We start from the raw sequence: 14,239 nt of genomic DNA on the forward strand, positions 1-14,239 counted from the left end.
CCCTCCAAGGTCTGGTGAGAAACCTGATGAAACCACTTGTTGGTCAGTTTTCAGATGAATCCTGTGACTGAGCAAGACCCAGTATCTACATACTGTTTCCATGAGATCTCAGGTGTGCCCCCATCTATGCCTTCTGTGAGTCTGAACCTAAAAAATAGTGTTGCTTGTTAGATTTTATTCTTATTAAAAAAAAATGACTAGGGTTCTTTGGGTTTTCTTTGGTGTGATGTTTCTGAAATGCTCTCAGCTTGGGAGAAGGCTTCAGATCTAATGCAGAGAGAATGGCCCTCTGGTTCCTGGTGACATATTTTCCCATCGCATCTCCCCATAGCAGTGGGTGAATGAATCCACCCCCAAGTCTCCTTTCAAGTCCTCCCAAGCTCTACTGGCATCAGGAAGGAACCCTCTCATGTAACGCATTTCCTTGCAAATGTGGCTCAGCTTTTTGGCTTATTCTCTTAAAGGAACCATAAACCTCTCCAAATCCTGTTTGCTCAGCCCCTGCCATAGGTCCCTTAAGCACGCTGCAGGGACCTCAATTTTGCAGAGGGTTGTCTTCTGTTTAATTTTGGTTTCATCCCACATCCCCCTCATAACACTGCTGATTGCCCTGTGACCTGACAGTGAGAGAGTCCTGGATGCAATCCTGGCTCAAAGTAGTTCATTTCAGAGCAAGCAGAAATGATGGGTAAAATAGACATGTTCAAGGCAAAATAATTATTTGGGGGAGATCTTATTTCTAAAATTATCCATAGCTAAATTATGCATAATCATAGCATATACATATATACATTTGTACACACACATACACACACGGATGTCTGTGTGTGAGAAAGAGAGAGGGAGAGAGAACTCCCTGATACTAAAACCTTAAGCGAATAAAATGTATTTAACTTTAGAAACATTGTTAACCTTCCTGACTGTTGAAACCAAATGACACTTTGTGGCAGTATTTTTCCCCGCCTGTGCCTCAACAGAAATTATAAAACTTATAAACTTAAAAAGATTTGTAATCCCTTGAAAAAATACAATCTTTTCTAAATCAGGAAATTTCATAAATGCAAACACTTCTCACAAAGATAGTTGTTTTTTGACTTAATTGCAGATAAAGTCTTAACTCTGCCACAAATGTGTTACTACTAATAGAGAACATTGGTCTTTAACAAGGTTTGACTTGGCAACAAACTTTAGCTGGTAATAACCCAGATCAACCTCTGCCTTTGGGTTCACAATTCTTGGGAGGCAACAAGAAGAGTAGGTTCATTTGACTCCCACAGCACAAACAGTCCCCGTTCCCACCCCATCCTATTCCAGAAGAGGACTTACCACTCTGGCAAAAAGTGGCCGGCAGGAGCAGCAGCCTGGCAGCAATCAAGATAAGGACCTTAACTTTCATGTCCTGAAACCCAATTATGGAATGTTACCGAGTGTGCAAAGTCACAGAGCAGATTTCCCTCTGATCCATGTATTAGCAGCAAGTGGGAGTCTGAGAAACGTCCAGCCTGCACTGTGTGAGCAAGAACTTGCCCTGCCTCGGCAGGGGAAGGATGTGGTGGCTTGACGTTTCCTAAGGAGTGACTCAGGCTGAACCTTACTGAGTTGCCACGTTCCTTTGACGCCTCTTCAGCCCCTGCCATTATTTCTTTAGAACCAGTGCTGTATTTCTCCCCAGGGCATTGAAATACTGGCAGAGACAGGCTGAGGCTTTTTGCAAAACAAAGCTGAGAACAGACTCAGCTTCAATTAGCTTTGAATTGCTTCCACGGTGCGGTTTTTCCCCCATTTCAAAAACACAGCTCCAGAGTTATACTTTCTGTTTAATACATGCATAATTAGAAATTCTACTTATTTATCAGTGCCTCCCTCAGCCGTTGTCAGAGAGGCTTCTTCTTATAGTAGAAGGGAACTAACGCAGAGACCCACAGCTGGGCAGTGTGCAGAGAGTGAGAGATTTTGGAGTACCTAGTCTTAAGTAGGATGTCTTCATCAAACCCCTTCCCTCAAAGCTTGAGAATCAGTACAGAATAAGAAGCTGAAATATTGTAAGAATCAAAAGGGATGGATGACTCCAAGGAAACTCTTCAAGATAAAACAGGACTGATGTACATATGAACTCAAGGCTTGCACAGGTTCAAGCCAAACAGGGTTCCAGAACTGAGAGGGGGAAATGGATCTGGGCTCCCACCACTGACCAAGAAGCCACCTGCAATTGATTCCTACTGACAAAGGAAACGTTGGTTCCCTCTGATGGATTCTCACTATGTAGTGTACTAACCACATGTCAGGGAGGTCCCATGCCCAGGAGTGCTTGGCTAACAGAAAGGGAAGTCAATGGTGGCTTTATAGACATTTATCTCATATTTCTTTGAGCATTTTTTTTGTCTTATTGGTCTTTCGCTTGTATATTTTGGTTTCCGTTTTTTGTGTGTTTTTGTGGGTTTTGGTGTGTATGTGTGTTTTTTATTTTTTTGTTTGTTTGAATATAGGGTGAAAGGACATGGATTTGGGGAGGTGGGACGAGTCTGGGAGGAGTTGAGGGGAAGGGAAAGTGTGATCAGAATATAATATGAAATTGTTTTGCAAAAATCAAAATAAAATTATTCTTTCTTTTATTCCATTTCAAACTTTAGTTCCTAAACTGATCACATAATTATAAACTAAATTAATTGTAAAAAGCAAACACCCCCTTCCTCCCACCCCCCCTTGAGACAGGGTTTCATGTAGCCTAGGCTGGCCTTGAACTCAAGATGAAGCTGAAAATTGACTTGTGCCTGAGGACTCCTCGTCCTTCTGCCTCTGGGCTACTCAGATCCCAGGCATGCATCACCGCACTTGGCTTCTGTGGTGCTGGAGACTGAACCCAGGCTTCATACATGCTAGGCAAGGACTCTACCAACAGACTTCCATCTTCAGTCCTGGCACCTATTTAAGATGGAGAATTCTCTGTCCAGCTGAGCTTCCCAGTGCGTATTCGTGATCCTGACACTTGACAGGCTGCGACAGGAGGACATCAGTGAGTCAAGCATCAGCTTTGGTTACATTATGAGTTTGAACCCAGCCTCAGGAGCATAGTGAGACCGTTCAGAGAGAAAGAGAAGAAGGTTCTCTGCCTACCTTGGTGCACGTACGGAATTTAGTTTTGTTGTCTCTGTGAGGAAGGTGTGTTTGCCATAGATCAGTGTGTTCTAAATCGTCTCATAACTCTGCAGAGTCAGATTACAGGACGGACTCATCCCAAACGTCTCTATCTGAACTGAACTAAAATCATAACAATAGTGAAGTACAAACAACTCTATTTGATTGAACGAAAGGCAAAATAAAATTGAAAGTACAAGGACTTGCTTTATTCCATGGATCTTGGTGAACAGGCCTATATAATAATCATTTTAAATTTTATGTATATGACATATATACATAATATAGAATATATATTAATGTACAGTTAAATTTCATATATACACATTTATGTATTTATATATCACATTTATATTTAGCCATTATAGTGTTCACTAGTGTTAAGTATATTTAACAAACCATAAAGAAGAAACCTTGACTCTAATATGTTTGCCTTAATGAACAATATATAATTAAATTCCAAGTCAGAAAACTCAACCTCTAAAATGCAGCAAGAGTCAGAAAATTCACACTTCACATGAGACTTAAAGGCAGAGGAAGGGGTAACAAGGAAGTAATAGACAGATCTATATTAACTTTTATCATCTTGATTAAATTTAGCCAAACCAAGTCATTTCCAAAGGTCTAATTAACACTTCAACTACATAATCTACATAATTACATAATCATAAGCTAAGGTAGAATTTTTTAATACTATAGCAACAGTAAACCCAGAAAATTGGGGGGAGGGGATAGCTTGTTTTAAACTTTCTTGGCATCACCCAAGTTCAGCAAGTTATTGTTGATTTGCTGGAGACCTGATTGTTGGCCATTCCGTCCACTCTTCACTCACGTGTATAGCCACATGGGTGAAGGCCTGGCCATCCCAGAGCTGTTCCCCTATCTCCCTGTGAGTGACTGAAAGGGAGAGCTCACACCCTACAGCTCACACCCCTACAGCTCACACCCCTACAGCTCACACCACCCCTACCGCTCACACCCTACAGTTCACACCCCTACAGCTCACACCCCTACAGCCCACACCCCTACAGTTCACACCCTACAGCTCACACCCCTACCGCTCATACCCTACAGCTCACACCCCTACAGTTCACACCCCTACAGTTCACACCCGTACAGCTCACACCCGTACAGTTCACACCCTTACAGTTCACACCCTACAGCTCACACCCCTACCGCTCACACCCCTACAGTTCACACCCCACAGTTCACACCCCACAGTTCACACCCGTACAGCTCACACCCCTACAGCTCACACCCCTACAGTTCACACCCCTACAGCTCACACCCCTACCGCTCACACCCTACAGCTCACACCCCTACAGTTCACATCCCTACCACTCACACCCCTACAGCTCACACCCTACAGCTCACACCCCTACAGTTCACACCCTTACAGCTCACACCCTACAGCTCACATCCCTACAACTTTTGTTTTCACTTTTGGTTTTGTGTTTAACCTTTCTTCCGGTACATTATGGTCTCAAAACTGTTGATTTAAATTTGTTTGGTTTTGCAAAGTCTGACTTCAGTTTGCCTTCTGAGACTAATTCTTTGATCTTCAGTGTGGAACAGCCACCATCTTCTTATCCAGGCAAGAGTGTGTGTGGTCCATCTCCTACAGCGACTCTCACGTTCTTCAGAAGAAGAGGGCTGAGATGAAAGGAACCTGTGTAGTGTTTGATTTTTTAATTATTCCTGGGGAGGGTGGGGTTTCTTTGGGTTTAAAAACAAGAAAAAATCCTAGGGCTAGTGAGAAGGCATGGAGGGTAAAAGCACTTGCTTGCTACTCAAGTGACCTGGGCTCAGCCCTTGAAACTCAATTAAAGGTGGAAAAAAAGAAACAACTCCACAAAACTGTCCTCTGCCCCCACATTCACACAGATACACACACACACACACACAATATGGGAATACATTTTTAAATCCTGTTTTCCTGTCTCCTTTCTTTTCTAAGCCTCTCATTTTTTCCGTTTCTTGCTTGAACCTCTTCCAAAGTTTCATTTCCTAAGAAGTTACTAAGCCGCTCGGTGATGCTTCTTCCCACATGACAGTTGTAGCTGGAGATGACTCAGGAAACAGGCCTTGTGAAGTTTCTAGAGTGCTGTGTCTGCCCCCAGTGATGCAGGAGGAAGCAGCATGCATCTGATCTAGGGCCCTCACCACACACATTATCTCCTATAGCTCCTAAGGAAGCTGGTTGGCTATCAGCTGGTGAATCTCCCTCCAGACCCAGGGCACTTCCTGAGCTCTTAGTGATGAAGTTTGTCCTAGACGACGTCAATACCAGAGTTGATTCTTTCCATGTACTACAGCTATGCATGGGTGTGTGAGCATATCCATGTGTGTTCATAAGTATGGGTACTTGGGGGGGGGGGGTGCGTGTGTGCTAACAGGTGTGTCTGCACAGGCATGCAAATGAATATGGAGGCCTTGGGACAACCTCAGGTGCCATCCCTTGGATGCTGTCCACCTTGTTCTTTTTTGAGACGGTCTCTCACTGGCCTGGAATTTGCTGTTTCAGTGAGGCTAACTAGCCTGTGAGCCCCAGGCTCACAGCCCCTGTCTACCTCCCCGGTGCTGACCTTAGAATGGCACACTACCACTCCTGGCTTTTTTTTAATGGGTCCCAGGGGATCACACTCAGGTCCTTGCACTTGCCAACTGAACTATCTCCACAGCCTCTTCCAGGCATCTTGATTCCAGGTTAGAGTACCACACAGACACACACACTTTAACAATGGAATTCCAGAGGCTGGAGAGCTGGTTCAGCAGTTACGATCTTACAGATGACCTGAGCTCAGTTCCTGGCATGCATGTTAGGGAGTTCACAACTGCCTATAGCCAGCTCCAGGACAAGATGCCCCCTCTGGATTCTGAGGACAATTCCACTCGCTTGCACATACATGCAGATACACATATACACGTTATTAGAAATAAAACAAATCTTTTAAAAAGTGGAATTCTAGGGGCTGGAGAGATGACTCAGCGGTGAAGAGCACTGGCTGCTCTGCCAGAGGTCCTGAGTTTGATTCCCAGCAACCACGTAGTGGCTTACAACCATCTGTAATGAGGACTGGTGCCCTCTTCTGGCCTGTAGGGATACATGTAGGCAGAACACTGTAAAGGTAATAAATAAATAAATCTTTTTTTAAAAAAAAAAAGTGAAATTCTAGAGCTAGAGAGATGGCCCAGAGATTAAAAACTGACTGGTGTTCCAAAGGACCCAGGTTCAATTCCCAGCATCCACATGGCAGTTCACAACTGTCTGTAATCCCAGTTCCAGGGGATCTAACATCCTCACACAGACATGCATGCAGGCAAAGCCCAATATACATTAAGTAAATAATACATCTTTAAAAAATAGTGGAATCCTAAATCTTTCCTTAAAGTATTTAATGTGTACCCCAAAAAAATGCCTTGAACTCCCGTTTAATAGCTTCCAGCACTGTGTTTGTAGCAAAATCTTCAGAATTCACCTGAATGTAAAACACTCAAAACAATCCCATTCATTGCCACAGTTGCTGTGGCCTCTTTCTGAAGCCATTGTTAACTACTTAGTGTTTTCTGCTGCGTGCCAACCCCTTCTCGCCTCCTTCTCAACCCTTTGCCATAGCTTATACCACCTGAGTGCAGCGTATTCTGACGGTTCTGGCTTCTCCAAGAGATTCTTGGCTCCTTCAAACCAGTTACCGTACTTTTGTGTGTTTTTGTCCAGGTGTCTGACAAACATTGGGTATCATGGTTCCTGAATGCTTAACTGCGAGGCCATGGATGGCTTTTTGATAGAGGTGGCATTTGAGTTATGAGTTATGAGACATGGTAGCCAGCTAGGGGAGAGTGTTGTGCGCTGAAGGGGAGGGTGCTGTGAGACCCAAGTGCAGGGAATGAGAAGCGAGTGGGCCAGGCAGGACCCCATCCCTGGACCTACCTTGGCAGTCCTGAGAAGAGAGCTTGCGTTTCTAAGGTTAAACAGGTAGGAGACATCGCTCTGAAATGATTGGGTGTTTCTCACTAGAGAACTGCTATGGTACAGAGCGAAATGGAAGGAATGAAGCCACCTGGGACAGCAGCATAGCTGTCCACCTAGGGCAGCGGCTCTCAGCCTTCCTGAGGCTGCACCCTTCAGGTACCATTCCTCATGCTGTGCAGACCCCAAACCATAAAATTACTTCACTGCTTCTTCATAGCTGTAATTTTGCTACTCTTATGAATCCTAATGTAAACATCTGATCTGCGACCCACAGGTTGAGAACCACTGATCTAGAGGATGATGCAGCCTGTCTGTCACCAGCTTGTGCCACATGGTGGTGCTACCTGGTGCTTGCTGCATAAGAACTAGGAAATGACAATGAACCCTGAAGAGGGGTGTTGATTCGTTGTTCTTTGATCCTGTGTTCCAGGATCCCGAGAGCGTGTCTAAAGTTCTCTGTCTGGACGAGATACAGCAAGCCATCAACGAGGCCAACGTGGATGAGAACAGAGCAAAACAATGTAAGCCCTCCCCTTCTTTATCTTGCCAGGCCTGCCTTGCTTTTATGTGGTTTTGCGCCTGAAGTCATTCACTTTGAATTTCTGGAAAGATCTGAATACTTCTCAGTTTTCGGTCTCAGCTGCATCTCCAAACAAACGCATCACTAGCTAGTTTCCAGCCATCAGGTGCTGTCTCCAGCAAAATCTGACAGTGTTGCCAAACAAAAACCCAGATAGCAAGAATGTTTCATAGACTCTGAAAGTGTATGTTTAAATCAGATCCTTTTTCTCCCTGTTGATCCTTAGGAAGCTATTTCTTCTCAATAAGTGTCTAGCCTCTTTTCTTATGCTCTCCATTGTTAGCAGTAATTTTCACAGAAACAGGACCAAAAGTTGGGCAGAGAGGAGGCAGGGAGTGGAAAATGCGAGGTCAGACCTGCAGACTGGTGTCAGCTCTTAATTTCCAAGGGCAAATAGGCGTGGTTGCATCTGATAGCATACTCTCAAATAGTGCGAATCAGAGATGCGGAGTTGGCCAAGTTTCATGATATTTCTATAGGTGAAGTTACCTGGTAGTTATTATTTCTCTCGTGCTGTTATAAAGGGAAGCGTTCGGGGTCATGTGAAAAGAAATGGAGTCAGTGAGATGGCTCAGCGGGTAAGGGTGCTTGCTGCCACGGGCCCACCCAGGTTTGATTCCTGAAATCCACGTGGTAAAAGCTGACTCCCATAACTTATCCTCTGTTCTTCGTTTGTGTGCATGTGTGCACACATGCACACGCATGCACACCTAGGTAAATGAATAAATAAATGGAAGAAAAAATATTGAGAGAGGTCTAACTTGAATCATGAAAACAGTCCAGGCCCCTGAATTCACGTACTGGAATTTATTGAAAAACCCACAGGACCTTTGAATGAAGGACAGGCCAAGTCTCCTTGAGACAGGCTGTCACTTCACCGCCAAAAAAAGAGTGTTGTTAACCCGTTTGCCAGAAGGACCCATAGCCTTCTGCATGGTGACTGCTGCAGTATGGGGATGGACTAAAGACATTAGCAATTTTTTTTCAGTGATGCTGGCTTTGAGTGAACTCTAATCCTAACAGACCCAAAATGTCAGCATTTCCTCCCCAGAGCAGGGGCTTTTAAAAGTCAGGTGATCAAAGGGGTTTTTACTTACAGCCCCCCCCCCCAGGGTATCCAGCAACTCTGCTGAATGTATCCTATGGTTGCATGCCCCATTCTGGAATGTCATTAAGCAGGATCCCTACAATGGTTCAATGGTCACAATTTTTACTTGTTTTATACCTCTATTATCAAAGAAGAATCTGAAATGGCTTCTAAGTTGCTATAGTAACAATCTTCCTAACATAAAACTGGACAAGACTCCTAAAAGTGTAATTTAGCGACCTGCCTCTTCCTGGCATGGGGAGACCCTGTGTCATCCTATCAGGTCACAGAGTGCCGTCGAAATAGCTTAGTCTTCCTCCCCAGATGTGGCGGCATCTGTCGGGAACATCTGGACTTTGTTTTCTTCTATTGGGAAAACGTATTTTCTCTGACCTGGACTTTTATGCCCTTAGAAAGTTGGTAGTCATTCCTTCCTAAGACCCAATGCTTAAGAGAAAAAAAAAAAAAACAGACTCGAGAGGGATGCCTAAGTTTTTAATCTGCACATACACAAGAGATAGTCATGATCTGCCAAGGCACTGTAAAGAAATGAGGCTGTGATATAGAAACTCAGCCTAGGATGCCCCCTTTTAGAAGTCCAGCCGACCTGTAAGTTGCTTTATTCACTGTTTCCTTACTCATAGCCTGTGGATGTTGGGTCTGTTTTTCACAAGAAGATGCAGCATGGTCCCTTGGCTACGAAAGCTAGTTTCTCAGTTCCTGTGGCTCTGTTGTTCTCTGCTATTATTGGGACTCTTCTGTACTCTGAGTCTTGTCCCATGCTACCAGAGTTATGACCCCTCCAATAATATTCACTGATAAAATTAGATTATTTTTAAAGTTAAAGCTATCTATAGTCAGACATTAAAATTAGAATATCCTGATTTCAATGGAAATTCCATCTTACTATTAAAAATATTCTTCCTTCTTGGCACGAAAAACAACTCTTGTCGTAGGTCTAGAGCATCCTATATGATTTAGCAAAGGGCATCAGCCCCTCTGTGTCACCATAGGCCAGACTGGAAAGGGAGAGGGACTAAGTGCCAGTGTGTTTATTTTCACTGGAGTGCCTTATTTCCCTCAACATTTGAGACCTTAGTGCAGTGTTCTCAACCCTTACCCCCCCCTATCCGTGTACCCTAAGGAGTAAAAAATTTCTTCCTAACCATTCCTCAACCTGACATTACAAATCCACAGACATGTTGTATACCTCTTTGTGTACAGTATATAGACCCATGCTTTACATGTTAAAGAACCAGCTGTTGCCGTGTTGGGTGTTTATCCTCCTAGGAGTGCATGCCTTAAGAGAGCCCACCAGTTTAAGGCTTAAGGTCTAAAGCACTTGACTTTCTGAAGCTCAGTTATCTGATATCTTCCTCTATGACCCAGCCACAAATCACAGAATAACAGAATAGACATCGTGCTTCCTGGGCATTGGATGCTCACATCACTGGGGACCCCTGCGACAGACTTGAACCAGCCACTCTTCCCATACACACAGTCCTATAGTCCATGGTGTCTCCTGCAGATTGACTGCCACAGGCTGGCATGCAGATGTCAGTAGGAAGTAAGACCAAAACCCAGGAGACTTGGAGGACGTGTAGTGCCAAACACTCCATGTCCTCCCAAGTATCACTCACTGTGCTCCGTATGACTCGACAAGCATTAAGCACCTACTGTGCGCCGCCGTTAGTAAAATGAAGAGCAGTAATTCGTCACCTGCTTGCTGGGAGTTCTCAGAGGCATGTTTCAAATCTTCATGGAAAAGAGTTCTATTCAGTACTTGTAACGGCGTAATCGAATGCAGACAGATTGTAAATATATATATATCTATAGCTTTAATGTAGAAATAGACTTACAGAACCACCGTTCCCGCCGAGACCAGGAAAGCAGAAGCGATGGCTGGGAGCACGCTCGCCAAATTTATAGGCAGACATTAGCCCGAGGCGAACACGCCCACCAAGGGGCGGGACTTATCCCTACAAGTACTGGAAATCCACCCATGTGGCAGCTCTCTGCTCATCCGTATTCAGTTGCAGGAAACATTTCTGTGTTTAAGAGCTTGTATTTTCATCATACATTGTCCAAGGAAAATTAGTTTGGCATGTTAGCTCAATGCAGCTGTCCCATGTAGTTCATGCAGGAATCCTTCTTTGTCATTTGCTTGTTCCTCCCTTCCCTGAGACCAAAGGAGTTTCCACTGTCAGCTCTTCATCCTACAGAGCTTTCCTGGAAAGAGGAAATGACAGATGAAGGTAACCACTGTTGACCTCAATCAGCACAAAAGCAAAAGCTAACTGCTGTCCATACCTGTCATCCAGCGCTTGGTGGGGTTTACTGATAATGTCCGTGAGCACCTCTGAAATCTTAGGGCTTTGACCCCAAGCTGGCAAAAGTCAATACATATTCCTTGTTCTTTCAGCTGTATCTATACGTAGTATTATCCATAATATTAGGAGCATAAAGCATAATTTGATGACAGTCATATATTCTGTTTTGGTTTCATTCTGACCAAAAGCAACTTCAAGGAGGGAAGAGCCTAATTGGCTATGTAACCAGGTTACAACCCATCGCTGGCAAGAATTTAGGGCAGGAACCACGGAGGAACTCTAGTTGCTGGCTTACTCTCTAGCTCCTATTTATATTTCTTATATAACCCAGGGCTACCTACCTAAGGATGGGGCCAACTACAGTGTGCTGGGTCCTTCTGCATCAATTAATAATCAAGATAGCCTCCCCAGAGATGCTCACAGGCCAATATGAACTTGGCAGTTCCTCCATCAAGGCTGTTCCTCTCAAGACTCTAGGGTGTGTCAAGTTGACAAAGCTAACAGGGACAGTGACTCAACACATGCTGGAGTTTGACATATGAGTAAGAGGGAAAACCCATCTTCCCAAGATCTTCTTTCTAAATAGAGAAAGTATTTTAACTTGGCTCCCCCTCTATCCCCCTTCATTTCTAACTTAGTGTATTTACAGGTTACACAATTTCATTAGTTGGACCAGGGCATTCTTTCCTAGAACTAAAGCAGATAATAATACAGAGTTTGCTAAATTCCTTTAAGCAACCATGAGTTCCCTGTGATTTTTTTTTAATGGGATGAGGCAGAAATTTGAAAGGCTTATTAAGTTTAAGTTGATCCAAAATAAAGTTTCTGAATTCCTTTGCCCATTTCTTCTCACTGTGCCTCTCTGGGACATTTCCTTAGGTTGGTTATGACAACTTTGTCAACAGTAATAGTTTTAACACAAGAGACTATTAATATTTAGATAGCTGAATTAGCATTCTGCTTACTCTAAAATAATGTTCTTAAAGTGAATTCTCAAGTGTAAGGTCTAGATCAGGGCTGTATGTCTACCATTGGTATGTATTCCTCAACAGTCTCCAACACACACGTCACAGGGTGGAGCCTTCCTGACATGCATACTCCATAGGTTACATTACAGTGAGCACCACCTCGTTCCCCTCATACATACAAGCCTAACCAGAGAATGTTAGAGTTTTAACATGCCGGGCTCCCATAGAACCTCTCTTTTACAACCCAAACTGACAGGTGAATCAGTGGCTGGCCAGGTGGATATGGTCAGACTGTCAGATAGAGAAAGGGTTTAACCAAAATACCAATGTACTCCTAGAAGGCTCACGTGTGTATTTATATGTCTTATATATAAGTAAACAGTAATGATTAACAGAAACTTTGTTTCTCATTACCCAGGGGTTACACTGGTCGTTGATGTCAACGAGTGTTTGGACAGAAAACAATCAGAGCATATCTTGTCTGTACTGAAGTCTTCTACTAGTAATACTCATGACATAATCCCAGAGTGTGCCATCAAGTACTACAATGCCCTTGTGAAGGCAAAAGAGTCCAAGACTAACAATGGTGAGCATTTCCATGGCTTAGCACAAATATGTCATTTAAAATATGGTGGTTTCTATGGCATTGTGATTTCCTAATTTTGAGACAATTATGGCTTTATCAATATTTCTAAAATTTTTAGTGTCTCTGGCAGAACAAGTGTTTTTAGGTTCTTTTTTAGAGCTGCAGTTATCTCAGCAGTGACGCACAGATGGTGACATCATAGAACTGAGAAAATATAAGCAGATCTTTATATTAATAATTGCCATCGTTTAACCTTTTATGTGACAAATGATATGTGATTATATGATATTAAACAGGGGATATGAATCAGGAGTAGATAAGGAAAATGTTGCAGATCTATATACTGGGATATTAACAGCCACCAAAAGGGATGAAAAAGCTATGTGCTACAACATGGAGGAACTTGAAAACAGTCTGCTCAGTAAAAGAGATAGAGACAGGAGGACCTGGCAAAGTGGCTCAGTTGGTAAAAGCACGTGCTATGAAAGCTTGATGCCCTGAATGCTGTGCCTGAACCCACGGGAGAAGGAGGAAATTGGCTTCGAAGAATTGTCCTCTGACTTCCATACATATGCTATGGTGTGCATGTACTGGCATATGCGTACACACACGCGCACACATACAAATATCTAATTAAAACAAAAGGCCAACAACAGACAAACAGCTGTCCGACTCCCCATTTGAAGAGAAAGCTGTCACTTTTTGGGGACACTGACAAATTGAACACAGGTATTTAAAACCAAAAATAATCAGCAAATGCTTATATAACCTGGTTATTCTGTTCAATTGTTTGAATGAATTTAAATATTTTATAAAGACGGTCACTCAAGCTTTGACTTACCTGGAAAGATGGCCAGTCTAGTGGTCACTAAGAAGCAGATGATTTAGTTTAGTCAGAACTTTTTCATGGTTAAGGGAGATAGATCTCAGATCTCTGGTTTGAGTCAGAATTCATGGCTAGTTAACAAAAATAAAGATTTCTAAATGTGCTATAATGTGCAGCCTTAGATTCACAAGGAAGAAACACTCTTCTCAACCAACCTAAGCCATGACTGTCATAGACTTCTATACCCTGTCCCTACCCCCGAAGCCATGACTGCCATAAGCTTCAGCCCATCCCTACCCACCCAAGTCATTTCCTTTCAGCATTTTTTTTCTCTTTTTGTGTAGTGTAGTAGGAGCTGTGAGCCTCTTCCCACAGCCCAGCTCCCGCACGGCTAGCTTTACACCAGAAATAACAACACACAAATTGTATTCATTTAAACACTGCTTGGCCCATTAGCTCTAGCCCTTACTGGCTAATTCTGATATCCCGATCAACCCATCTCTAATAAACTGTGTAGCACTGGTCTTACTGGGAAAGATTCAGCATGTCTGACCTGGCGGCTTGCTTCATCGCATGCATCTGTCCGGGAGAGGGGAGCATGGCCTCTGAGCTCACTTCCTCTTCCTCCCAGCATTCTGTTCTTTTTACTCCTCCCACCTATGTTTTAACCTATGAGGGCCAAGCAGTTTCTTTATTATAATTAACCAATGACCTTCCTCCATCAGTGTGGTTATGGACAACATCTTGAGTCAAA

General features: G+C 43.4%; 1 protein-coding gene across 1 annotated transcript in view; it reads left to right on the top strand.

Moving 5' to 3' along the window:
* Window positions 1-14,239, top strand: part of Iqgap2 (IQ motif containing GTPase activating protein 2) — a 283,168-nt gene that overhangs the window by 208,604 nt on the left and 60,325 nt on the right. Inside the window, exons 14-15 of the mRNA XM_075976277.1 lie at window positions 7,539-7,629; window positions 12,492-12,659. Of these exons, the coding sequence (XP_075832392.1) occupies window positions 7,539-7,629; window positions 12,492-12,659 (259 nt within the window). The remainder of the gene's footprint in view (window positions 1-7,538; window positions 7,630-12,491; window positions 12,660-14,239) is intronic.

Source organism: Microtus pennsylvanicus, chromosome 6 (assembly GCF_037038515.1).
Source record: "Microtus pennsylvanicus isolate mMicPen1 chromosome 6, mMicPen1.hap1, whole genome shotgun sequence".
In the NCBI taxonomy this organism is placed as follows: Eukaryota; Metazoa; Chordata; class Mammalia; order Rodentia; family Cricetidae; genus Microtus; species Microtus pennsylvanicus.